The sequence below is a fragment of the Martes martes genome, assembly GCF_963455335.1.
Source record: "Martes martes genome assembly, chromosome: 15".
NCBI classification, from domain to species: domain Eukaryota; kingdom Metazoa; phylum Chordata; class Mammalia; order Carnivora; family Mustelidae; genus Martes; species Martes martes.
This window is the reverse complement of record NC_137903.1, coordinates 79,346-102,296: the sequence shown is the minus strand read 5'-3', so window position 1 is coordinate 102,296 and position 22,951 is coordinate 79,346. Positions and strand designations below refer to the sequence as shown.

Here is a 22,951-nt window from a genome sequence, read left to right as displayed (position 1 = left end):
CATATTTGGTCGGGGTCATCAGAAGAAGTAGGCACTTTCAGTGTTCCGTCTAAACATCTCAGCTGGGTCCGCGAGTCCTATTTTCCTATAACCATGGACCGTAATGCTCCCAGACATCCCACGACCACATACTAGGGCTCATCTTTTCTTTCTTTTTTTTTTTTTGAAGATTTTATTTATTTATCTGACAGAGAGAGAGAGCGAGCGAGAGAGCGAGCACAAGCAGGGGGAGCAGCAGAGGGAGAGGGAGAAGCAGACTCCCTGCTGAGCAGATGTGGGACTCAATTCCAGGACCCCAGGGTCATGACCCGAGCTGAAGCAGACGCTTAACCGAGTCTTCCAGGTGTCCCTAGGGGTCACCTTTTCTTCAGCCTTCGGGAACAATTTCCTCACTGCCCTCCAAATTATTACTGCTAACCCCCTTGAGGTCCTTCTGGCTTTCGCTTATTACCTGGTTCCAAAGCCAATGGCACCTGCCTGGTTTCTCTAACAGCAGCAACCCCCTCTTGCAAGGAACCAGCTCGCGCTAACTTTCTAAACCTTTCCTACCACTTCCTCTGTCGCAACATTTAGGATCTGATTTGGCCGGCATCCCAAGATACCTCAAAGGACAGTTCGACCGAATATTTTGTCATTTCATAGCAAGGGTCCTCGGCTTTCTAGCCGGGACGTATCTCTCTGTCTTCCCTCCTGCACTGGCCAATTGTTTGTTTCAGATTCTTTTACTTGAGGACTCCACGTTCAGATGTAAAATTCTCTACCAGTCTGGCATGTATTCAGCTATAGGTGCAGGTAAGGTTATTTCCATGGTGTTTAATCGTCTTACATAATAAGTCTGGGGTGGGCAGTTTAGCGTTGGTTTAGGGGCGCAGAGATGCCGTACCACTCAGTGTCTTTTCTGTGCTTTTTTGCTCTGTAACCTATAGTGTATATGCTTTCCCCCTCGTGCATGCTGCTTCATGATCACAAGACGGCTGCCGCACCTCCGGATTTCACTGTCCATGTTCCAGTCTGGAAGGTGCAAAAAGCCTTGCCTCAGACTTTGCCTTTTTATTATGGCAATAATTGTAACAATTATAATTATTATTATGTCATTAAAAAGTACCCTCTCTAGGGATTTCTTGCATCTCTTTGGTTTTAGAGATGTAGTATGGCTAGTCAAGCTGCAACCGGGGATTTTTTTTTTTTTTTAAGATTTTATTTATTTACTTGACAGATCACAAGCAGGCAGAGAGAGAGGGAGGGGAGGAAGCAGGCTCCCCGCTGAGCAGAGAACCCATGCGGGGCTCCATCCCAGGACCCCGGGATCATGACCTGAGCCAAAGGCAGAGGCTTTAACCCACGGAGCCCCCCAGGCGCCCCTGCAACCAGGGATTTTCACCTGAGCATGTTGACACTTTGAAAGAAAAAAATTTTTAAAGATTCTATTTATTTAGATTGAGAAAGAGAGAGAGAGAAAGAGAGAGAGAGAGACAGCATGAGCACGCAAGCGCACGTGTGCGGGAGCGGGGGGGGGGGGTGGGCAGAGGTGGAGGGAGAGGGGGGAGCAGAGCCCAGGGCGGGGCGATCTCAGGATCCTGTAATAAGAACCTGAGCTGAGACCTAGAGCTGGGCCCTCAACCTGCTGAGTCACCCAGGCATCCCAAGAATGAGTTTCAATAACAAGGAAAGGGGGGATAGGCGCCAGACACGCGATAGACAACATTTTCCTAAATTGCTTTCTTACTTCCCTGGGAAACTCGGCTGCGTGGTGAGCACTCTGGGGCACGGTGCCTCAGACTAGAGACTAGAGCTGCCCGGAGATGGACGGTACCCCAGCGCGAAGCGCCCGGACAACATGCCTGTTCTCACTGTTCTGCTGAATGGTGCACCTGGGGCTGGTGCGGCAACCTGGCAGGCCCAGCAATGAGAGAAACCCATCTCCCTAACCCCCCGGAGGGGACAGAGCCAGAAGAGGGTCAGGGAGTGGTGGTCGCAGCGATTACCGTGCCCAGGGCAGCTCTCACGGAGCCTGGGTGTCTCTTGGCCTCTGGGCTCCCTGGAGATGAGGAAACGGGGAGGGAGCAGTGTGACCCTTCCTGGACGTCTCCTTCTGGCGGGGCTCTCTGCTGGGCCTGTGGGAGCACAGTCTCCCAGAATCCCCGCGATTAGAGGACGGCTGTGCTGGTGGCCACTGCACGTCACAGACGAGGAGGCAGGGGCTGGGAGAGGTTGGGAACCGTAAGGGAACACCTCACACCCAAGACGTGGGACACGGAGGGACAGTCTTCCTCCTCTTCCTCAGCCGCCTCCCAAGCCGCAGCTCCGTGGGAAGGAAGGGGACCCCGGGGGAGCCGAGTCAGATGTTCTTGGTGTCCGGATGAATCCCGGGGAGATCCGGCCCGTTTGATGGCGGTCTGCACGCGCACAATGGGTCCTGGCTTCTTCTGGAGCTCCCCACTCTTGGACTCTGTGGGCTGGTGGAGACTGGCCTCAGCTGGCTAGGGCTGAATGGGGCTCACTTTTTTAAAACAATATTTTATATATTTTGTTTATTTATTTGTCGGAGACAGAGAGAGGGCACGAGCCGGGGGGACAGTGAAGGGAGAAGGAGAAGCAGGCTCCCCGCTGAGCAGGGAGCCCGATGTGGGACTTGATCCCGGGACCCAGTGATCATGACCTGAGCTGAAGGCAGACGCCCAACCGACTGAGCCCCCCAGGCACCCCTAAATGGGGCTGATTCCTTTTCCTTCTGCGCATTTGACAGACTGACGAACACCAGACTTCCCTAGCAGGTTGTAACGGTCCTGCCACAAAGTCTCTGCTGAGGCAGAGGGGGGAAAGGTCCAGAAAATGGCACCACCATTCAAAGGTGCCTGGGCCTGGTTGCTTCCTCCGTCCTCCTGGAGTGGCAGCCGGGAGGCCCTCGGCGGGACAGTCACCCCTCCCGTCAGGGCCGGGACCGTCGTTCCCTTGGCCTTTGCCCTTCAGGGTCTACCCCTGGAAGCCTATTAACCCTCCAGGAAAAGAGATACTGACATCCAAGTTGGCTTCGGAGACAGGGGAAGGACTGAAGGAGGCCCCCTGTGCTCTTGTCTTCAGGTCACATGTGCTCCCCACTGACTCACTGATCCTATCTGGGAAATGGGCATAACTGGCTTGGCCGCCAAAAGAGGTAGTATTCTACGTTCCACAGGCTCTCCTTGGTCTCAGTTCAGACCCTATCCCCAGCAAAGGCCCCGGTGGCTCCAGCCCCAGTAATCAAATCCCCCCTTGTCACCCCCCCTTATGGGGCTTAGATGGTGAGACAGAAGGTGGGTCAGTCTGACAGCAGTTCTCCAGCCCCATGGGGCTCTGGGATTGGGGGTGCTCTCCCTGACCCCTGGGCCCAGGTCCTTTCGGAGCAAGCACAGGAATGTGGCCGTGTTCTAGGACACACTCATTTCTCCCTGAGGTGCAGAACCCCACGCTGACCTTCAGAGGACAACACAGCTTCCCAGGAGCCTTTCGCAGCCCTGGGGGTGCCCATGGGGGCGGTGGAGAGGAGGGGCGGGAAGGAGGGAGAGGGGGAAGGCAAACGGAAGTCAGTGCTGCAGGGAGTCCTGTCAAGGCAGATCCCTCCGCTCCCACAGTGACACCCACAGGCCAGGGAGAGACCCTCACCTTCCAGGTGGGCTGCCTGCCTCGGCGTCGGTGGGCTCGGGCGCCGGCAGCTGGGCAGCGAGGGGGAGAGCCTGCGGGCACAGAAGCAGGGGACGCGGCGGACAGCGGGCGTGGGAAAGGAGGTGGTGGCCCCCTCGGGCCTCGGACGGTGGTCTCTGGAAGTGCTGCGGGAAGGGGCGCTGGGGGGGGCGCAGGAAATGACTGGGTGAGGAGGGCCTTGTCCCCGCCTCCCACCGCCCCTCTCTGGGACGCCTGCACTGAGGGGTCTCGGGGGCTGTCAGGCGGGAACAGTGAGGGGCACAGAGCCCCTTCCCACGGGGGTTCTGACGCACTCCGGAGGCGAGGAAATGAAGGCCCAAACCAGGCGCAGGGCAAGTCCGAGGTCGGGTGGCAAGAGGGTGGTGGGGCTGGCGGGGACCTCTGGTGAAGGGCTCTTTCCGCGGGGGTCCTCCCACCCCAAAGTGCCGTCTCTCCTGGGCGAGCTCCTGCCCCTCCCCTGCAGCAGGCAGACAGAGGGATGCTGGGGCCTCTGAGACCAGACAGGCACACGCAGCGCCCGCCGGCCACCAGCCTCCTGTCCTGGGCCCTGCACCGTGGCTCTTGCTGGCCTGGCGTCCTCTCACTTGTCACCACTGTGTCCCCAACTAGGTTGTCAGTCTGCGCAGAGCCGGGCCTGGGGTGTTTTACTTACGACTGTGCCCACAGTGCCTTGGACAGGTGCCTTTAAATGACACGTGAGGCGTCTGGGGGGGCTCTGTCAGTGCAGCGGCTGCCTTCGGCTCAGGTCATGATCTCGGGGTCCTGGGATCGAGTTCTGCGTCAGGCTCCCTGCTCGGCAGGAGCCCTGCTTCTCCCTCTCCAGCCTGCTTCTCGCCCTGCTTGTGCTCCCTCTTTCTCTCTCTGTCAAATAAATAAATAAGATCCTTAAAAGAAAAATGACGACAGGAACGACAAATGGCTCTCGGGTGGCCACTTGTTCGTTGAGCGACCCCGGATGGTCACCTGCCTCTCAGCTGACATGTGTGCCCTTACCGTGTGCCTGACACCGTCTATCTGTGAGCTTTCTATGTATTAACCCCTCCAAGCCCACAGCCATCCTCGGAAGTGGTCACCATTATTACCCCTAATCACCGACCGAGGGAAGGGAAGGCGGGAGGGTGGGGTGACCTGTGGCGGGGGGGTGGCGGGGAGGAGGCTGGGAGCAGAGCTGTGCAGTCACAGGGACAGGTGTTTGGCCTAGAAGGGAGGCAACTGCTGGGGCCCCTTCTGTCCCCTCCTCCTTGTAACCTTGCCTATAAAACAGGGCTAATCACAGCTCTCCCTTCCCTACCCACCCCTGCTCATTCCCCTCCCCCGCAGGGACTGTGTCCCCTTGGAGATGATGCAGGACAAAGTCTGGGTGCAGAGGAAGGGCTGGGGTCAGGGCAGCCTGAGCTCTCTGGCTGCCTCCACCAGCAACAGGCTTCCTCCGAGGCCTGGGCGCTGACCTCCCCATCCGCTTTCCACACACTCTCCTGGGTCTTGGGTTCTCCGGCTACGAAATGGGGAAGGGGATGTGAGAGACAGACTAGAGTCATAGTGATACAGAGGGCCTGTTCCCACTAAAAACAACAACAAGTGCTGGACAGAATTAAAAAGCATGTTTCAAAGCAATGAGGAGCTCACAGGGCAGTAAGGAGCGAGGAGACCAAAATCTACGGGGAAACCAACTCCAGGAGGTGAGCCACGCTCCAGGGCCCCTCACACCCCGAGAGCGCTGGCTGAGCCGAGCCAGGGTGTTTGTAGAGTTAGGAAGACGGGCTCACTGAGGAGGGGGACAAGGGGGACGGCCTCGGTCCTGCTGGGGCCCCAAAGGGCTACATGCTCCAGCTGAGAGCCAGAGGAGACCCGGGCCCCACCCCATCAGACCTCAAGGAACAGAGGACAGGACACAGACCTGGGGGCTGCACGCGCAGGGGAGCCTGTGGGGTCTGAGCCCACTCACAGCGCTTAGGGCAGTGGGGCGCGGGCCGCAGAGAGGTCGGCCTGACCGGGAAGGGCCCCTCGGAGCAGCCTGCCTCCCTCCTAGTCCTCTAGACGCCCTGCAGATGGTCTCCTCAGGGGAGAGCGCAGGCCACAGCCCAAAGTGACAAAGAACCACTGACCTGGTCAGGCAGGGAGGCTGTCTCAGGCCTCCGTGTTCTCGCCTGCAAATGGGGCTGAGCAGACGCTCTCCAGGATCCCCTCGGGCACAGGGGTTCTTTGGGGGCGAAGCCATGTGTGCTTCTGGAGTGAAGAAGTGGGCGTGGACGGGACGGACTAGCCCGTCTCCTCCGACTGAGGCTGGGGGCGGGGGTCGGGCCCCGTTCCCTGGGCTGGGGGTGGGCAATAAGGGGGTTGTGTCTGTGGCCCCAAATGGCCCTTTGATGTATGCATGGGTGGGTGGGACCTAAGGGACCATAATAAGGGCCGCCAGGGAAGGAGGCAGGGGAGCCCCTGGGGGCACCCTCCGCTTGACCTACTTGGGCCCTCATAATTGCTCCCTTCCTTCGCTGGGAGACTACAAATAGGGACGCCCCGTCTCTCGCTTCCTACAGCTGAAGCCAACACTCGCGGTGAGTGCCAGCTGCTTGGGTTCTGCCCTGGACTGGGAGCCGGGCCTGGGGGCAGAGGGACTTGCACTGCAGGTACCGGCCAGGTGCCGGAAGTCAGCTGTGGTGGGCTCAGTGGTCCTCGGTACAGGGAAGGGCGGTCTGGAAGTTTGGGTTAGGGGTGTGCGGCGCGGAGTTCTGGCAGGGGTGGGGGCCTCACAGGGAAGAGAGGGTTCCCTTCAGGCTCCAGGCACCCAACTTCTGAAAAAGCCCCCTGGGGTGGTGCCAGCCAGGCAGGAGCCCAGAAGGGCCGCCGAGCCCCTCTGAGGTTCCCGAGTCCCTGTGCGTGTGGCCCTTTCCTCTGCTGGAAGCACAGACTCCCAGCTCCCGTGCTGGGCTGTCACAGAGACCGCTGGCCGAGCCTGGCGCCCAGCCCTGCCGTCGTTCTGCTCCGTATGGCCCAGCAGAGGGGCACCCGGGAGAGCGCCTCGCAGCCCGGCCTCCTTGCTGCACACTCCTGTCCCCTGGGGGAGCAAGGCCCTAGGTTCACAGGGGATTAGCTGCTTCGGGGTTCCCCAGGCTGGAGGCATCCTCCCAGAGGTGGTGGGGTTGGGGGAGGTGGGCACTTCCAGGAAAGCCTGCCCTTCTGAGAGAAGGGGTGTCCCTATGCAAAACCTTCTGGCTCAAGACCCCAGGGGGCAGGGAGACAGCTTCAGGTGGGGCAAATCACTGACCCTCGAACCCCTGAGCTGGCTCCCTCCCTGAGCAGGCCTGAGAGGTGGAATGAAGCCCAGTTTACAGGTAGGGCCCCTGCCCCCCAGTGTCAGGGGCTCACCTGAGGTTGTGTGGCTGGCCTGATGCACAGGGGGTCCCAGGCAGAGTTCAGGGGAGCAGGGATGAGTGAGGGTGGTGGTGAGGTGCTGGGGTTGCTCTCAGACCTGACCCCTCCCTGAGAAGCCCAGCTGCTCCAAGGGCCTGAGGAGGCCGGGGGCGCGGGGCAAGTATCTCCTTGGGCAATTTCCTGCGGGTCTGGAGGCTTTATCTCATGGTGGGGCACCGTGGGCCTGAACACTTCCTGGGTGTCAGGGTCGAGAGAAGGGAGACAGCCAGGGGGTCCTCAAGGATCCCCAGTGTGGGGTGCAGTTGGGGGGTGGGGTGCTCTCTGAGAAGTTTGCCCTGATGGTAGGGAAAGAAGACTTCCGTCCAGGAGAAGGACATTGGGGTCATAGGGAGAGACGTTAGAAGAGGCTGGAGTGGTCAGGGCGGGCTGCTCGGAGGAGGGAAGCCGCAGGAGCGTGTGGGAGCTCTGAGAAGCGTCCTCGGCATGGCTGGGCCTCCGGCTGCGTCTCACCTCGGTGTCCTCTGACAGTGAGGATGGCCAGGCCCCTGGAGCAGGCGGTGGCTGCCATCGTGTGCACCTTCCAGGAGTATTCGGGGCGCGGCGGGGACAAGCACAGGCTCTGCCAGGGGGAGCTCAAGGAGCTGCTGCGGAAGGAGCTGCCCACCTGGACCCCGGTGAGCTCCCGGGGCGGGCCGGTGCGTGGGAGGCACTGCCCGGACTGCAGGGAGAGCCCTGGGGACCCGCTAGGAGCGGGTGGGGTGGGGTGAGGCTGTGAGGAGGCGAGCGGATGCGGCAGGGGTCCCAGGGGCCCCGTCTGCGAGCCCAGGGCCCCGTCTGCGAGGGGACAGGGCACGGCCACACCTGCTGCTTCGCAGGGCTGCTGGGAGGACGGCGAGAGTGCACTGGGGAGCGTCCCTGCACGCAGCGGGCGCCAGGCAGCCAGCGGTGGGACCTGAGGAGGGCGGCTGCGGGGTGCGGACGCGGGCGGATGGCAGAGCTGGAGGCTGAGGCTAGTCCCCCAGGGCTGTGGGAAGCAGGGAGGCCGGCCAGGAGGGGAAGGTGGGTTGGGCATGCACCCCTGGCTCAGCCTGCGGCCCCCCCCACCCCCATGCCGCGCAGACGGAGCTGCGGGAGTGTGACTACCATCAGTTCATGAGCGTCCTGGACACCAACAAGGACCGCGAGGTGGACTTCGGGGAGTTCGTGCGCGCCCTCGCCTGCCTGTGCACCTACTGTCACGAGTACTTCAAGGACTGTCCCCCCGAGCCCCCCTGCTCCCAGTAGGCTCTGCTCCCACGGGTGCCTGACACGAGGCCCAGACCGGGCTGACCCAGGGGGCTAGAGACGGGAGGGGACCTCCCCAGGGTCCCAGCTGAAAAGCCCCAGAGCACCGCCTCCCCCTGTGGCCGAGCATGGATGAGGCACTGACCCCGGAGGGTCCACTGCACGTCTAATAAAGAACCGGTGTCCCCAGTTTGGCTCTCGACTCTTGGGCTTGTGGGGGGTGGGGGGCAGAGTGCTCACTCCTCTCCGGCTTTTGTGGGGCTTTTGTGCTGGAGGGCACGAGGCTGCGGGTGAGTCAGCCTAGCGGAAGCACGGAGGGGGGATCCTTCTGAGGACAAGGTCCAGGAGGCCTTCGGGTGTCTCTCTTTCTCTCTCTGGGGCCTTTGAAGCAGCAACTCCCCTGGGCTGTCAAGGAGGATGCCAGGGCAGCCCCAGATTCCCTAGGGATGGTGCTCAGGCCTCCGCAAGGCTGTTCTGAGGAGGAGGGTGGGGGAGCAGGGGTGCGGCGGACTTGTGGGCTTGAGTGTGGGAGCCCAGAGAGCAGAGCTAATAGGATTAGAGTGTCTGAGGTCTGACCAGGGTATGGCTCTTGGCCAGGGAGGGGTGCCCAAGGGAGGGGACACCTTGAGACAGACCATCCCTGAAGCTATAACCTGCGGAGGGCCTTAGCTCCCTACTCCTGACCCTCAGTAAACCTGAGGTCAGACCCTACTCTGAGAAGGTGACCCTGATCCCTGCCTTCCCCATTTCGTGCCATTTCTCCTCTAACTTTCCACCCCAACCTGCGTTCTTCATTTTAATACCATCCCAACTCTAGATACCCCATCCTGATAGCCTCCCTCTCCCCCGTCCTCTGGGTACCTGCTGTCCATCCCTGAGCCCCACACTTGACTCCTACTCCCTGCTCCATCACTACCGCACCCAGGACCTTTGTCCACTGATGTGCCTGGGGTGGTCCTAGCATCACCTTTGGGTGTTGGTCTGTTCCTCCTCCAGACTCCCCTCCTGCTCTGGACCTCACTCAGCATGGCAGAGTGCCCTTGAAGGAGGGGAGAAGGGCAGCGAGGGCTTCCTGGGGTCCCCTCCTTAGTGCCTGGGCAGCCACATTTCCAGGGCAATTTCTTTTTTTCAAGATTTTATAGTACTTTATTTTTTAAGTAGGCTCCCTGCCCAACGTGGGTCTTGAGCTCACAGTCCCGAGATCAAGAGCAGGGTGCTCTACCAGCCAAGCCAGCCGTGCGCACTTCCTGGGCACTTTCTCACTCATCACTCACCTGCCTTGTCTCCCCTTTTCTGGCTGCCCAGCGGGACCACCTCCTCCCTGCCCCCCCACTCCCCGCCCAGGGCACAGACTTCCTCCAGCTCCCGAAAATTCAGGCCGAGCTGAGCCCACAGTGCAGTGCCCACCCCATGGAGACCCCGGGCTGTGTGGGTCTCCCATTGTGCAATGTGCCTACCCAGGCAGGAAGCTGGGTTCCCAGCCGGGCTGGTGGAGGGGCCCACAGGAGGACTGACTCTCACTCTTCCCCAGCCCCTGCTATGGGCAGGGCCTGGCCAGGGTATAAATAGGACAGACCGCTGGGTGTTCCTCACGCTTCCTCTCCTCGCACCCTCCCTCCTCATCTCTTCTTCTCTCTTGGCCTGGTGAGTCGTGGTCTCCTGGCTGGCACACAAGGGTGTCAGGGTGAGGCCTGGGTCAGGCTCCGGGCACAGGAAGGAGTGGCTGGTGGGGGCCAGATATGCTAACGGGGTCCAGCGTGAGATTGTGATGTGGAGGCCCTGGAGTGGGGTGTGTGTGAGTGTGTGTGTGAGTGTGTGTGTGCGTGAGCATTCGCATGCCTGCCTGCATGCATGTGCAAGAGAAAAACCCACAAACAAGAAGTGTGCAGGGGCTGGATTCGACCTAGTCGGGTGGCACTGGGATGCTGGGCTTTGCACATGCTATTGCTGGAGTGTGTGTTGGTGTGTGTGTGACCTGCGGGTCTGCACATCGGCTGCTGTTTGCTGGGTTGCACGGGCCTGTGTGTGCACACTCGGGTGTGGGAAGCAAACTGAAGTCAACTGGCCTTTTGTCTGCTTGTGTCCTATGGGCGTCTGCTCTGCACCCCGCAGGGAGCTGGCCGCACCCTGCCCTGCATCCCTGCCTCTGCCACCTCACCCTGCCCCTCCCTACTCCAGGGCCGGGCTGCTGGTTTTTTCCGCTGCGGGCCCCTGGGCAGGCCTCCAGCAGCCCCGGGAGGGGGAGAACGGGGCAGGGTGTGGCCGCTGTGGTCGTGGGAGTACCGGTGGGGGGGACAGTGGGGGAGGCTCAGCCTGAGTGAGGCTGCCCGCAATCCAGAGCCCGGGCCACAGTCCAGCCCGGACAGCGGACTGAAGCACGCGCTTGCCCCACCTTCCTGGGTCCCCCTCTGGTGGGAGCAGAGTCTCATCAAGTGGCCCCTGGGGATGGGGGTGGGGTGGGGCATTCTGAGGGTGGGGCTGGGGAAGACAAGGTTGTCTCCGGGACCCACCCTCAGATCCTGAGCGCCACCATGGCGTGCCCCCTGGAGCAGGCTCTGGATGTGATGGTGTCCACCTTCCACAAGTACTCGGGCAAGGAGGGTGACAAGTTCAAGCTCAACAGGTCAGAGCTAAAGGAGCTGCTGACCCGGGAGCTGCCCAGCTTCTTGGGGGTGAGTGGCTACTGTCTGGGAGTACTCCCCTGTGTGCCCCCCTCTCCACGGGGAGGGGGCAGGGCCGGGGGGGGGGCACCAGCGTGTCGGCAGAGCTGTAGCTACCGCCAGCATCTGTCCCTGGGATGGGGACGTCCGAGCAGAGGGCCTGATTCGGAACACAGTGGGCACCCGCCACTCACTTCCGGGGGCCCAGCCGGAGGAGGGCTGGGACCCACAGGTAGGGTGCAGGCCAGACCCCGCCACGGGCTTTGCACAACTTAACTAAAGGGGAACAGATGTTCAGAGCGGCTAAGCAACTTCCTAAGGTCATGAAAGTGCAAAGCTGAGATCCACAAACCAGGACGTTTGCCATCAGTCCAGCAACGGATAATTTTGGAGTCTCTGTGGGTGTGAAGCCACAGTCAAGGAGACACATGTCCACGCCCCTGAGCATTCCCAGTTCCCGATTATACCAAACTCTGCGCAGTTTAGATGTTACCTTCGTGACCACTGTCTAGCTGGATTCTTGGAAGAACCTTGGGGGACGACGTGGTGGTCCCTTCTCCAGCTGCGTGCACGTCCCCTTGGGGTGAACTTGTGTGGACCCCGCTTAGCCCCTGAGAGCAGGGTTTCCAAAGCGGGGCCCCCAGGGCAAGGCTGTGCCTTCCTGAGCTCCCGTCTGGAGATGGGAAACGGCTCTAGTCTTTGCTGCATGCCAGAATGTGTGGTTCTGCGTGTTGCCTCTTCCCTGCAGAAGAGGACGGATGAGGCCGCCTTCCAGAAGCTCATGAGCAACCTGGACAGCAACAAGGACAACGAGGTGGACTTCCAGGAGTACTGCGTCTTCCTGTCCTGCGTCGCCATGATGTGCAATGAGTTCTTTGAAGGGTTCCCCGATAAGCAGCCCCGGAAGAAGTGAAGGCCCCCCGTGGGGGTGGGGGTACCCTCCCTGTTGGCAGAGGGCACCAGACCTCACCCTGGCCCCGCCAGTTGGGTGCATGATGTGACCAAGTTCAATAAAGAGTCTCAGAAGCTTTGAGGTTGATGGTCTGAGAGGCTCTGGGGCTGCGGCGAGGGCTGAGGGACGGGTCACGGTGGGCAGCACAGGCGGTGGACAGCGGTTCCGTGGAGAGCAGACTAGTGAGGGTGGGGGAAGGGGTGAGTGGAAGACTGTGTACGCGGGATGGAGCTGGCTGATGGGGCCCAGGGCAGGGCAAAGAACCCCCAAAGGCTTGGAGCGCCCCAGCTGTGGGGTCTTTGCCAGCAGACTGGTCCCTCCCACCTCAGCCTTGCCTCTGGAGGGATTGAAGGTCACGTCTGCTCCTGGCTGGGGCCTGGTATGGAGTTTGGGCGCCCTGGGGCAAGGAGCTGAATCACCAGGGCCCTGCCCTGCGGGCCCCTTCCAGCGCCCTAGTTTCCAGCCCAGGGATGGATGAGTCCCTCCTGGTCCGTGGTTAGGTCAGGGAGGCCGTGTGGAAGGAGACCACCCCATCGCAGCAGCCTGAGAATGTCACCAGCGACCCTGGGAGGAGGGCTGTTACCAGTTAGGGTCACGGTCCTTCAGAGAGGGACAAAAGGACCTCAAAGGGAAGAGTGGAGGATGGTAGCTGGGGCGCGAGTGAGGGAAGTGGTGGGAGGTGGCCCTAATTTTGGAGATGAAGTTCCAGACACGTGATCTGATCAATGGAACTGAGATTTTTCTTCCCCCAGAAAACACCAGGCCTGATGTCGTGTCCCTTCAGGTTAAAGTCTGATGGGTGATGGAAGTTCTCCTGCAGGCCTGGCCTGGGGTTGTGGGGCCTTTAAGAAGGAGGCGATGAGGGTGATGGCCCGCAGCAAGGGGTTTTGGTCCCCTTGACCTTTCAAGCTTTCCCTTTCCTTCTCATGACACCCTGTTTTTCTCTCCAGTGTCAGAGCAGTGGGGCAGGTGACTCAGATGTTCCCCTGAGTGTGACTGCAGAGGCCTGGCTAGGATTTTGGTCCAGGAAAAAGCCTGCCTCCTCCCCTTCTGCCAGAGCCCTGGCCGCCCATCTTCTAAGGGAGTGCCCTCCCCCAGGGATGCTCCTGCATCGCTCTGCCTCGAGACTCCCCCCGTTGCTCAGCGACCAGTCCCTGCTGCCTCTCTCTCTCTCTCTTTCTCTCTCTCCCTGCCAGCCCAGGGGGGTGGGGTGGGGTGTGGGGTGGGGTGGGTGGGCTGGGGCGGGGCAGAGTGGGCGCAGGGCGGAGGGTCTAGGCCTTGTGGGGATGTGGTGCCCACAGGTGCAGTCTGACTCAGCTCCGTTCTCACACGTGAACCGCTTGGTGGTAGAAGTGTCTCTCCTCGGATTCAGGCAACTCTCCCCGCCCCTTGCTCCATTCCACCCTGAACCTGCTTCTCTGTCACCTGGGCTTACCCTTCCTGGACCCCTTCCATGTCCCCGATTCCCAGGCCTCTGTCCCACGTCTCTGACAACACTTTCCCGTGAAGACGAGCGAGGCATCTTAGGCTTCGACCCCAGGCTTGCTAATGACCTTGACCTTGACTTCCATGCTAATGACCTTGACCTTGACTTCCATGCCTCAGCAGGGAACATCCTCCCTCATGGAGTCCCATCTCAGGTTGTGTTTGCTCTGTTCCTGGTGTGGACAGGAGGCGCAGTGTGGAGAGTGGCCTAGGGTGTGAGGAGGTACCCTGTGTTCGGCCACGTTTCCTGGTCCTTTTTCCAGGGCTCCTGGTTTCTCTTCCACCCTGTTGTCCCACCAGATTGAGTGCTGGTTTTTGGTTGGGAAAATAAAGCTTCTGGAATTGAAGATGTGTGTGCCTCAATGAACTCAACACGCCCCGTTTCCCTCTGTTGGGAAACCAGGAAGGCAAGACTGGCAGAGAGGTTTCTCCCCAGCCCCGTCCCGGGAGGCTCTGACCTGGGCCTTCTCAGGTCCCTCTCCTTCTCATTGGCTCCTTCCCTCCTCTGGTTTCCTGGGGACCAGAGCAAGGGAACAAAGGCAGGGAGTGGTGGGAGGGAGACCGTTTGTGCTGTGTGGGTTGTCTGCTGGCTCCTTCCCTGGTGAGTCCTTCCTCCTCACCTCCCTGCTCATCTGTACGGTGGGGCAAGTGGGGCGATGAGGCCGGACCGTGACAGCCTTGGGGACCACCACCAAGGAAGGCCCGGCATGCCGGGCGGACATGGGCTCAGGAAGGAGGGCGGGGTGCGGAGCTGTGCTTGTCGGAGTTCCTCGGGGAGGGGCTCTGGGTATGCAGTTGCAGTCAGAGAGCTGGGGTGCTGTCCCCGACGCCCAGAGGCCCTCCCCTCCCCTGTGCTCACGGCTGAGTCTCCTGGAGTGTGAGGGGGCATGATGCTGAGGCTTTGGGGCTGCGAGAGGTGAATGACGCTCCAGCTCGAGAATCACTAGGTGGGCTTTGGGCGAAGGTGAAAGCGAGCTGCTCCTTCCCTCTTGCTCTGCACTCCGCACACATTGACCTGGCGCCCCCAGTGTTCTTGGGCGTTGCACCTTTCCTAAGTCATGGGAGCGGCCTCTTCCTTGGGTGGGTGTGGCCGCGCTGAAGGACCTGGAGGGCCACGTTCAAAGCCAGCCTCTGGATCCAGCCCTCAGAGGAGTCCTGGAGATAGGCCCTTCCCTCCTAGTGCCGGTTGTGTGCAGGTCTGCGGGCCAGAGACTGAGACCAGCTGGACAGGTCCAGCAAACTCTGCCCTGTTTCCTGCTGAGATCTTAACTCCCAGGTCCAGCTCCAGCCCCTCTCCGAAGCCTGGACTGTCTTTGCCTTGTCCTCCACCTCCATAATGGGACACTCCCCACTCTCGGGTGATTCAGGCGCCCGGGCACAGGAAGGTGACTGGGGTGAGACAGCCTCTGGGGAGTGAGTGCCCTAGCTCAATGGGCCAGGGGACCTTTCTTGGCTCCTTCACCTGCCACCAGTTCATCTCGCGGGGAGGTCATCTGCCCCTAGAGCCCTTTTCCCGCATCTCCTAAGCAGGGGCGTGCGTGGGCTCCTGTGGGGGTTGGAGGGTCTCGGGGCGCCGGCTGTTCCTTGTTTGCCTTGGGGTTGGGCTAGCGATGGGGGAGGCCGCAGGTCTGGCTTTCTGGGGATGGTGACCCTTCCCTCCCCCTTCAGCCTCCAGAGCTCACTGATGGAGACACCTCTCGAGAAGGCCCTGACCACTATGGTCACCACCTTCCATAAATATTCGGGGAGAGAAGGCAGCAAACTGACCCTGAGCAGGAGGGAACTGAAGGAGCTGATCGGGAGGGAGCTGTGTCTTGGAGAGGTAGGTGACTACCCCCAGCCCAAAGCCTGAGTTCTCCCTGCGCACACCGCGGGGGAGAAAGAGAACAGAGGAAGCACCACACCGCTGTAGGGGGGCCCCTTCTGTGAAGTAGGACGCCCCAGCTCTGCATCTGTAGAGAACCAGCCGAGGGGACACGCACCTGCCCTCCCAGTGCTCTGCTCTCAGCCTGGAGCAGGGTGACCAATGGGACTGACAGAGACTAAGGAAGAAGGTGGACATCTTGGGCCAACAGGTGCGCGGCCTCTGTGATGGGAGGTGAGTTGGGTCTCCCTGGGAAGGAGGAAGGGCCGCGTCCGGAGGGTGAATTCCAGCCTGCGTGAAGGCGTAGAGGTTGGGGAACCTTGTGTGTTGAGGCCGGGCACGGCACATGCAGCCATCGAAGAGCCTGTGTGAGGAATCGTGGGGGACAAGGCCCCAGGGCGCCCAGCTCGAGCTGTGTGAGGCTCAAGGGCCGGGCCTCCGCCTGTGTGCCCTGCACAGTCAGGGCTCTCAGCCGGCACCGACATGGGAACAAAAAGTGTCCTTCTGCTCGTTTGGGAACACAAGGATGGGAGGAGACAGACTCGCCAGGTGGAGAAGGTGGGAGGTGGCTGACCGAGGGGAAACCCTATGAGGAAGTGATATCATTTTTACAGCTTGAAAAAACAGAGGCTCAGAAACATTATCTAACTGGCCCAAAGACACCCAGCTAGTAAGAGGCCGAGTCTTTCCTTCTTCCTTGAAAGTCTAGTCCTGGGGCCTCTCCAGCCACCTTGTGAACCCTGGTGGGCCTCCCTTGGGCCTCGGACAGGAGCAGGTGTGGGTTTCACGAAGCTTGCCCTCAGGCTTTCCCACCAGGCTCTCTGCATCCTGGAGTTAATGAGGGCAAAAGGAGGGGTGGCGGGTCCCCAGGGGTTAATTACAGGGCACAGAGGGCCTGGGGAAGGCTGGGGCAAGGACCATGTCACAGAGAAGCTGTTTCCATCTCCATTTGTCCTGATGTGTGTCTCCTGTGGAAAAGTGGGAACTGAGGGCAGTGAAGAGGGGAGGGCAGAACTCGTCTGTGTTTTCCTCCTGTCCCACCCGAGAGCATGGCTGAGCCCCAGCCTCATCTCCACACAGCCGAGTGGCAAGCTCTCCCAGGAAGGGAAGGCCACGGTGGCTTCTGATGCTGTCTGGGCCAGGTCTCAGCTACCCTCTGCAGGGACGGAAGACGTCTGATCATGCTCAGTGCCACACAGTCCCCAAGGCATTTCTGTTGGACACTGGATAACGTCCAGACCACTATTTCCTTGGGTGGTGGAAGTGCTGTGGAAAGGGGAGGTTGGGCCGGCTTTCCTAGGGACGGTTGCTTGGATTCAGGGTGGGCCACCGTGTGGCTCCAGGCCCGGTGCTGGGTGTGCGCTGGGGGCTGAGACCGTCAGTGTTGAGGATCCAGCTGAGAGTCACCCTGAGGCTGACTTCCCGGGCTGTGGGTGGTACCGTGCGGTGGTGGTGTGGGGCTATTTGGGGTGGCTGACCTGTCCCTCTCCCTTGAAGAAGATGAAGGAGACCAGCATTGATGACCTGATGAAGAGCTTGGACAAGAACAGTGACCAGGAAATCGACTTTAAGGAGTACTCGGTGTTCCTCACCACACTGTGCATGGCCTACAACGACTTCTTCCTGGAGGACAGTCAATGACCAGGGCTCAGCCCCTTCCCCTGGTCTCCGCAGCCCCTCTCACAGCCCCTCTCTGGCCCCTTGCCCTCGCCTCCCTTCCGGATGGACCCTGCTTCGGCCTTCCCTTCCAGCAGGGCAAATAAAGATTTTCCATTCCTGGCTGGTTTTGAAGATGTCTTGTCCCCCTTGCCTAGGGGTGGTGGTGGGGGGGGGACAGGGGAGAAAGTCTCCTCGAGTGGGCTGAGGGCCCCCGGGGTTTAGGGTCCTGGGCTTCCCCCTCCCTGCCCTTCTTCAGTGCGGCTGTCACTGAACTTCCTGGGCTTAGTTTTGCCCTTCTGGAAAATGGGGAAGCTGGGCCAGGCTTTCCTTTGCCTCCCGGAGAAAGCTAAGAGGAAGCGCTTTGACAGGGCAGAGGAGGTGAGGGCGCCGGGGGAGGCTCCCCAGGGCAGCGGTGGACACGCCAGTCTGAGGCCACAGGAGGCCCCTGCTCAGCCTCCTTTGCCCGCTTCCCCCCGGGCAGCCCGCCCCGCCCCGCCCCAGGCGTCTGTGGGGTCCGGGGCTTCCCGCCGTCTTCACTCCCCTCTGCGGCTCAGGCGAGGACGCGCCGAATTCCGGGCTGGGGTGTGGCGTGTGGGTGGGGACGAGGCCGGGAGGGACGGGCTGCGCGGGGGGAGGGACGGGGGGCGGGTGGGAATTTGTTTTTGCGGAGGGGGGGGTGTGTCCCAGATGTCCTTTACGTCCCAGGTTACGGTCCACGGGCTGCTCCCCCTCCTTCATCGGGGGTTGCCCCCAAACACCCTCTAGGGAGCCCCCCCCCGCCCCGCCGTGGGCCGGGGCGCTGGCCCGGAGCTCGGTGTCCCTGGCTGGCAACGGTCTCCCCTGGGGTCCCCGTTCCGTGCCGGGAACCGGAACAGCCCGAGGCCGCGGCGCAGAGGGCTGGCGGGGGGGGGGTGGGGGTGGTGCGGGCGCCGGGCGGGCCTGGACGGGGCGGGCCTGAGGGCGGCGCGGAGGGCGCGGTGGGGCTGGCCCCGGGTGGGGGGGGGGAGTTGGCCCCGGGCGGCGGCGAGGGGGGGCTGGGGGCGGGGTTGGGGGCCTGGCGGCGGGAGGGGTGGGCTCTGACCCGCCCGGCCTCCGCCCGGCGGCCGCTAAAAGGCGCGCTGGCCCGCGGCCCGCGGGTCCGCGGTCGCTCTCCCGGCCGAGCGGTGAGTCCTAGCGGGGCCGCGCGCCCTGGGGTGTCTCGGCCCCCGGGCGGCAGGTGGCTCCCCCGCGTGCAGCCCGGGCTGCGGGAGGGTGTGTCCCGGGTGTGCGGTCCCCCGCCTCCTCCCCGCCTTCTGGAGCCCCCAGGCTAGCTCTCGGCGGTGGGCCTGCCCGCTGCTTGGCCACCTCCCTCCTCTGGGCCTTCAGGTCTGCCTCTCCCTCCCCCCAAGCCCCGAGCCCACTCCTGCTGGTGACGCCGGTGCGGTGCGGGTGGGGACCGAGCTCTTGGGGAGTGTGAACGTGGGCGGGTGGGGAGGCCCTTCGGCACCGACCAGCCTTTCCGCCCCCAGCTCTGAGCCCAGTGCCCAGCCATGGCGTGCCCCCTGGACCAGGCCATCGGCCTCCTCGTGGCCATCTTCCATAAGTACTCGGGCAGGGAAGGCGACAAGAGCACTCTGAGCAAGAAGGAGCTGAAGGAGCTGATCCAGAAGGAGCTCACCATCGGCGCGGTGAGTGAGGCCGCCCCCCCCCCCCGCCCCTCCGGAGGCAGGGTGAGGAGAGGGAGGGGGCCAGGTGCATCTGACGCTCAGTCACCCATATTCTGGGGACCGAGCCCACACAGCTTACTGGGACCATGGGTCAGTTCCCAGTCCTCAGCCTGGTGCTCTCTGCCGGTGAGGAACGGAGCCCAGTGGAGAAAAAAAAGCCGGTGTCTTTGACAAGGAGAGCACAGGGTCACTTGTATGAGAGAGGGTTGCCTGGAGGGGGCAAGGGACAGAACCCGAGGTTCGCATCACATTGAGTCTGGATTTCCCTTCTGACACGTTAGAAGCTGCAGGATGCTGACATCGCAAAGCTCATGGAGGACCTGGACCGGAACAAGGACCAGGAGGTGAACTTCCAGGAATATGTCACCTTTCTGGGGGCCTTGGCTTTGATCTACAATGACGCCCTCAAGGGCTGAAAAATCAGGAGGTGGAGACACCCTTGAGCGGGCCTGCCTAAGTTAAATACTGTGGTGGGTAATTGTTCAATAAATATCTTTTTTTGGTCAAGTCTGCCTCCGTGTCCTGGCTTCCTAGTGATTTCTGTTCCCTCCTCTTCTTGGTGCTGTGCCAGCCATCAGTTTGCTCATGGTCACCTCTGGGAGTGACATGGCAATGCCCCACACCTGGGGCCACCCTGACTGCTGCTAGCTTGTAAGGTGACTTCACGTGAGTTAGAAAAGGGTCTCGTGGGCACCTGGGTGGCTCAGTGGGTTAAAGCCTCTGCCTTCAGCTCAGGTCATGATCCCGGGATCCTGGGATCGAGTCCCGCATCGGGCTCTCTGCTCAGCAGGGAGCCTGCTTCCTCCTCTCTCTCTCTCTGCCTGCCTCTCTGCCTACTTGTGATCTCTGTCTGTCAAATAAATAAATAATAAAAATTAAAAAAAAAATAGAAAAGGGTCTTGCCCTGGACGAAGGCTTCTTAAGGAAGGCTCACGTGGTTCCTAGGAAAGAGGGTTCTGGAATGGGGGTGGGGAAGGAAATGATGCCCAAGCCAGGCTGTGATGGGTCCAGAGTGGGGGAGAGATAGACCTGGTGATGTAATTTTTGAATGCTGTTGAGGTTGGTGAGGGCTGGAGCCGACGGCCAAGAAAGAATTCCTGAGACATCTTTGTGTGTGTGTATGTGTGTTTAAAGATTTTATTTATTTATTTGACAGAGAGATCACAAGTAGGCAGAGAGGCAGGCAGAGAGAGAGAGGGGAGGCAGAAGGCTCCCCGATGAGCAGAGAGCCCGACTGGGGTGGAGGGGCTTGATCCCAGGACCTTGAGATCACGACCTGAGCAGAAGGCAGAAGCTTAACCCTCTGAGCTACTCAGGCACCCCGCCTGAGACATCTTTGGTGCAAATAGGGGGTTGTATTAAAGCACGGGGACAGGATCCCTGGGCAGAAAGAGCTGCTGTCCCAGGACTGTGAGGAACCACTGATTGTACACCTCTGGGTTGGGGGAAGTAAAGATAAGGGAAGTTCCAGAAGGACTTTCGTAGGCTAAAGCGACTCTCCAGGTGCTGGGCTATTGCCCAGCTGAGTAAGGTTTTTCCCTCTAGCAAAGCGCCAGTAGGGAGCTTCCTGGGGAAGGTGGTACTCTGCCTGCCTCAGTATTTTGTCAACCGGGTGCGGCGTGTAGGGACGCAGGCTGTAAGGGCGATTCATTTTATCCACATTTCTTTCTGCCTTTGCCTCCCGCCTCATCAGCAGCATGGCAGAAGACAGAGGCCTGCTGTGCTCCGGGTGTGCTGACTGAAGGGCGGGGGTGGGGGGCGCTTATGCAGTGGAGGGAGGGAGAGAGGGCGCATCTGGCATGCCCCAAGCCGGCAGGACAGAGGCCACTGGAGGGCTGAGCCCACAGCAGCTGCCCTTGGCCCAGCTGAAGGTGGGGGCCCTACTTGAAGAGTCCGTCTCTGTCTTTTGCGTTGGGGGCGGTGGTCTGAGTAGCTGGCAGCTGCAGGAACGTGAGATTCACGGGGCTCTCTGGATGGGGGCACGGTGGGGTCCCGGGGGCTGGGCTAAGCGCGGCTTCGAGCCTTTCGGTCAGTCCGGATCTGGCCCATCCCTGCGGCGCCGGCATGAATCAGCCCAGTCACTCCACGGGAACCAAGCCGGGCTCTCAGCCCCCTCGGGGAGGATGACGAATGGAATTACCGTCCGAATGCACTGTTTGCGTTTGAGGTTTCAGGGTGTGGGGCAGGGGATAAACTGTCCTAAGGGCAATGGGGCATTTGTCGCTGTTCTCCTCCAGGCCTCGTCCGGGCTGGGCACGCTCCTTTGTAGGTTCTGGGCACGTCGGAGGGAGACCGTAGCCTCCTTCCCCTCTGTCCTCCCCACTTCCCGGGAGCCCCACTTTGCCGAACCGTCTTCCTTCTCCCTGGGGCCGCGAAGAGAGCAGTCGAGAAAGTTCCCCCTGCACGGCCCCTCCTGCGCCGCGGGGCCTGGGGCCGGCGCGGAGGGGAGGCGGGGGGGGGGCGCAGGCTCCCGGCCCCCAGGCTGGAGGGCCCCGTGCCGGCCCCGTGCCAGCCCCGGCTCTCCCCGCCCCGGCCGCCTCCCCGGCGGGCACCTCGGGGCGCGGAGCGGGCGCCCTCGCGCGGGCCGCGGGCCGGACGCGGCAGGAGGGCGGCGCCCGCTTTCCTGAAGCCCCGGGGAGGGTCCGTCTGGGCGCGACCCGCAGCCCCGGCTCCCGGGAGACGGGATTTGCCCGCCCGGGAACGTCAGCGGCGGGGTCTCTGGGTTCCAGCGACCGGGCTCTACGGGGTTCGGGTTCGGGTTCGGGTTCGGGCTCCGGTTAACCCTAACTCGACTTCGTCCGCGACGCGCCTGCGCGAGCCGGTCCGGGGAAGGACGGCGGTTCGCGGAGACGACGAGGGTTCGAGCCCCTTCCCCTCTTCCAGGGACCCAACGACCTCGCGCCGGAGGGAGCAGGAGGGCGAGGGCGGAGCTGCTGTGGCTCAGCCCCAGCGTCTGGGGAGCCGCGGAGGCCGAAGGGAGCCCACGCACGGGCGCGGTCCGGCTGCGTAAAGACGGTTCTCCTTTAGCTTCTGCTTCCCCACAGCCCCAAAATATATTTTTTAAAAGATTTCATTTATTTATTTGTCAGAGAGAGAGAAAGCAGCAGGCAGAGTGAGAAGCACACTCCCCGCTGAGCAGGCATCCCGACGTAGGACTCGATCCCAGGACTCCAGGATGATGACCTGAACCGAAAACAGAAGCTTAACCGACTGAGCCACCCAGGCATCCCAGGCGAGGGAAAATCTTAAGCTCTACACCCAGTGCAGGGCCTCATGCCAGGCTTGATCCCACAAACCTCAGATGATGACCTGGGTGAAAATCACGAGTTGGATGCTTAATCGACTGATCCGCCCAGGCACCCCTCTGCTGAGGCCATTTTAATTAATTAATTAATTACTTTTGGAGGGTTAAAAAAAATCAGTTCATTAGCACATCGTGTATTATTAGTTTCAGAGGTAGAGTTCCGTGATTCAGCAGCCTTCTATGACACACGGTGCTCATTACATCACGTGTCCTCCTTAATGCCCATCACCCAGTTACCCTGTCCCCTCACCACCCTCCCCTCCAGCAACTCTCTGTTTGTTTTCTATGATTAAGAGTCTCTTATGGTTTGTCATCCTCTCTGCTTTTGTCTTGTTTTATTCTTCCCGGGTCTGTTTCTTTTGTAACCAGGATGTAACCATAATCGTGCTGCATGTATTGTTCTTTGATGTGCTGGTTGATGTTCTTGGCCTAGCACACTCCTTTTATCCATTATATATGTATTCCACAGAATTAGTGCCACTATTCGGGTTGCTTCATTCTGCTGTTATAATTATGTCCACTTTTGTGCACAAACTTGAGCACAGGGGCTGGAATTTGAGGGCAAGGGTGTCAGTTTGAGTCCTTGTCAATCTGTGGTGAAGACGTGTTGACTTGGCATTGAGCAGGTGGCAGGCAGTGCATTCTGACATGGGCAGGAGGGCAGTGGGATTGTGAATTTGGGACCCACAGGCCGATGGCAATGTGTGTGATGGGGACATGGCTGGTTTTGCTCCTGGTCATGAATTCCTTTTAATTTTGTTTTTCTGGGAAACTCTTTCTCTCCTTCTATTCTGAATGAAAGCTTTGGTGGATAAGTATTCTTGGCTGCAGATTTTTTCCTTTTAGTGCTTTGAATATATCATGCTGCTCCCTTCTGGCCTGCAAAGTTTCTGCTGAAAAATCCACTGATAGCCTTATGGTCTTTCCATTGTATGTAACTGCTTTCCTTTCTCTTGTTACTTTTAAAATTATCTCTTCATCACC

At 60.6% G+C, this 22,951-nt stretch overlaps 4 protein-coding genes across 6 annotated transcripts; all 4 read left to right on the top strand.

The window, feature by feature from the left end:
- Positions 1-5,307: 5,307 nt before the first annotated feature.
- Positions 5,308-8,525, top strand: S100A3 (S100 calcium binding protein A3). Of its 2 annotated transcripts, none has more exons than XM_080824946.1 (3): positions 5,308-5,360; positions 7,582-7,727; positions 8,173-8,525. In XM_080824946.1, the coding sequence occupies exons 2-3, from the start codon at positions 7,587-7,589 to the stop codon at positions 8,335-8,337; spliced, it is 306 nt and encodes a 101-aa protein (XP_080681072.1). In that variant the 5' UTR covers positions 5,308-5,360; positions 7,582-7,586; the 3' UTR covers positions 8,338-8,525. The 2 variants fall into 2 exon arrangements, with proteins under 2 accessions (XP_080681072.1, XP_080681073.1); XM_080824947.1 differs by lacking the exon at positions 5,308-5,360 and adding an exon at positions 6,219-6,236.
- Positions 8,526-9,820: 1,295 nt separating this feature from the next.
- Positions 9,821-12,031, top strand: S100A4 (S100 calcium binding protein A4). Its single transcript, XM_080824945.1, has 3 exons — positions 9,821-9,981; positions 10,854-11,009; positions 11,746-12,031. The coding sequence occupies exons 2-3, from the start codon at positions 10,869-10,871 to the stop codon at positions 11,908-11,910; spliced, it is 306 nt and encodes a 101-aa protein (XP_080681071.1). The 5' UTR covers positions 9,821-9,981; positions 10,854-10,868; the 3' UTR covers positions 11,911-12,031.
- Positions 12,032-14,797: 2,766 nt separating this feature from the next.
- On the top strand, positions 14,798-17,087 carry S100A5 (S100 calcium binding protein A5). The gene is made up of 3 exons (XM_080824789.1): positions 14,798-14,828; positions 15,103-15,256; positions 16,796-17,087. The coding sequence occupies exons 2-3, from the start codon at positions 15,119-15,121 to the stop codon at positions 16,937-16,939; spliced, it is 282 nt and encodes a 93-aa protein (XP_080680915.1). The 5' UTR covers positions 14,798-14,828; positions 15,103-15,118; the 3' UTR covers positions 16,940-17,087.
- A 948-nt stretch (positions 17,088-18,035) lies between these two features.
- Positions 18,036-19,170, top strand: S100A6 (S100 calcium binding protein A6). Of its 2 annotated transcripts, none has more exons than XM_080824744.1 (3): positions 18,036-18,120; positions 18,466-18,624; positions 18,945-19,170. In XM_080824744.1, exons 2-3 carry the CDS (start codon positions 18,487-18,489, stop codon positions 19,077-19,079), a joined length of 273 nt encoding a protein of 90 aa, XP_080680870.1. In that variant the 5' UTR covers positions 18,036-18,120; positions 18,466-18,486; the 3' UTR covers positions 19,080-19,170. The 2 variants fall into 2 exon arrangements, with proteins under 2 accessions (XP_080680870.1, XP_080680871.1); XM_080824745.1 differs by having other exon boundaries at positions 18,092-18,322.
- Positions 19,171-22,951: the final 3,781 nt, after the last annotated feature.

Bases quoted from the DNA above. Each gene is read 5' to 3' on its own strand.
- S100A3 (XM_080824946.1), top strand. From the start codon at position 7,587: ATGGCCAGGCCCCTGGAGCAGGCGGTGGCTGCCATCGTGTGCACCTTC. The intron at 7,728-8,172 runs GTGAGCTCCCGG...CATGCCGCGCAG, and splicing joins AGCTGCCCACCTGGACCCCG to ACGGAGCTGCGGGAGTGTGA.
- S100A4 (XM_080824945.1), top strand. From the start codon at position 10,869: ATGGCGTGCCCCCTGGAGCAGGCTCTGGATGTGATGGTGTCCACCTTC. The intron at 11,010-11,745 runs GTGAGTGGCTAC...TCTTCCCTGCAG, and splicing joins AGCTGCCCAGCTTCTTGGGG to AAGAGGACGGATGAGGCCGC.
- S100A5 (XM_080824789.1), top strand. From the start codon at position 15,119: ATGGAGACACCTCTCGAGAAGGCCCTGACCACTATGGTCACCACCTTC. The intron at 15,257-16,795 runs GTAGGTGACTAC...TCTCCCTTGAAG, and splicing joins GGGAGCTGTGTCTTGGAGAG to AAGATGAAGGAGACCAGCAT.
- S100A6 (XM_080824744.1), top strand. From the start codon at position 18,487: ATGGCGTGCCCCCTGGACCAGGCCATCGGCCTCCTCGTGGCCATCTTC. The intron at 18,625-18,944 runs GTGAGTGAGGCC...CTGACACGTTAG, and splicing joins AGGAGCTCACCATCGGCGCG to AAGCTGCAGGATGCTGACAT.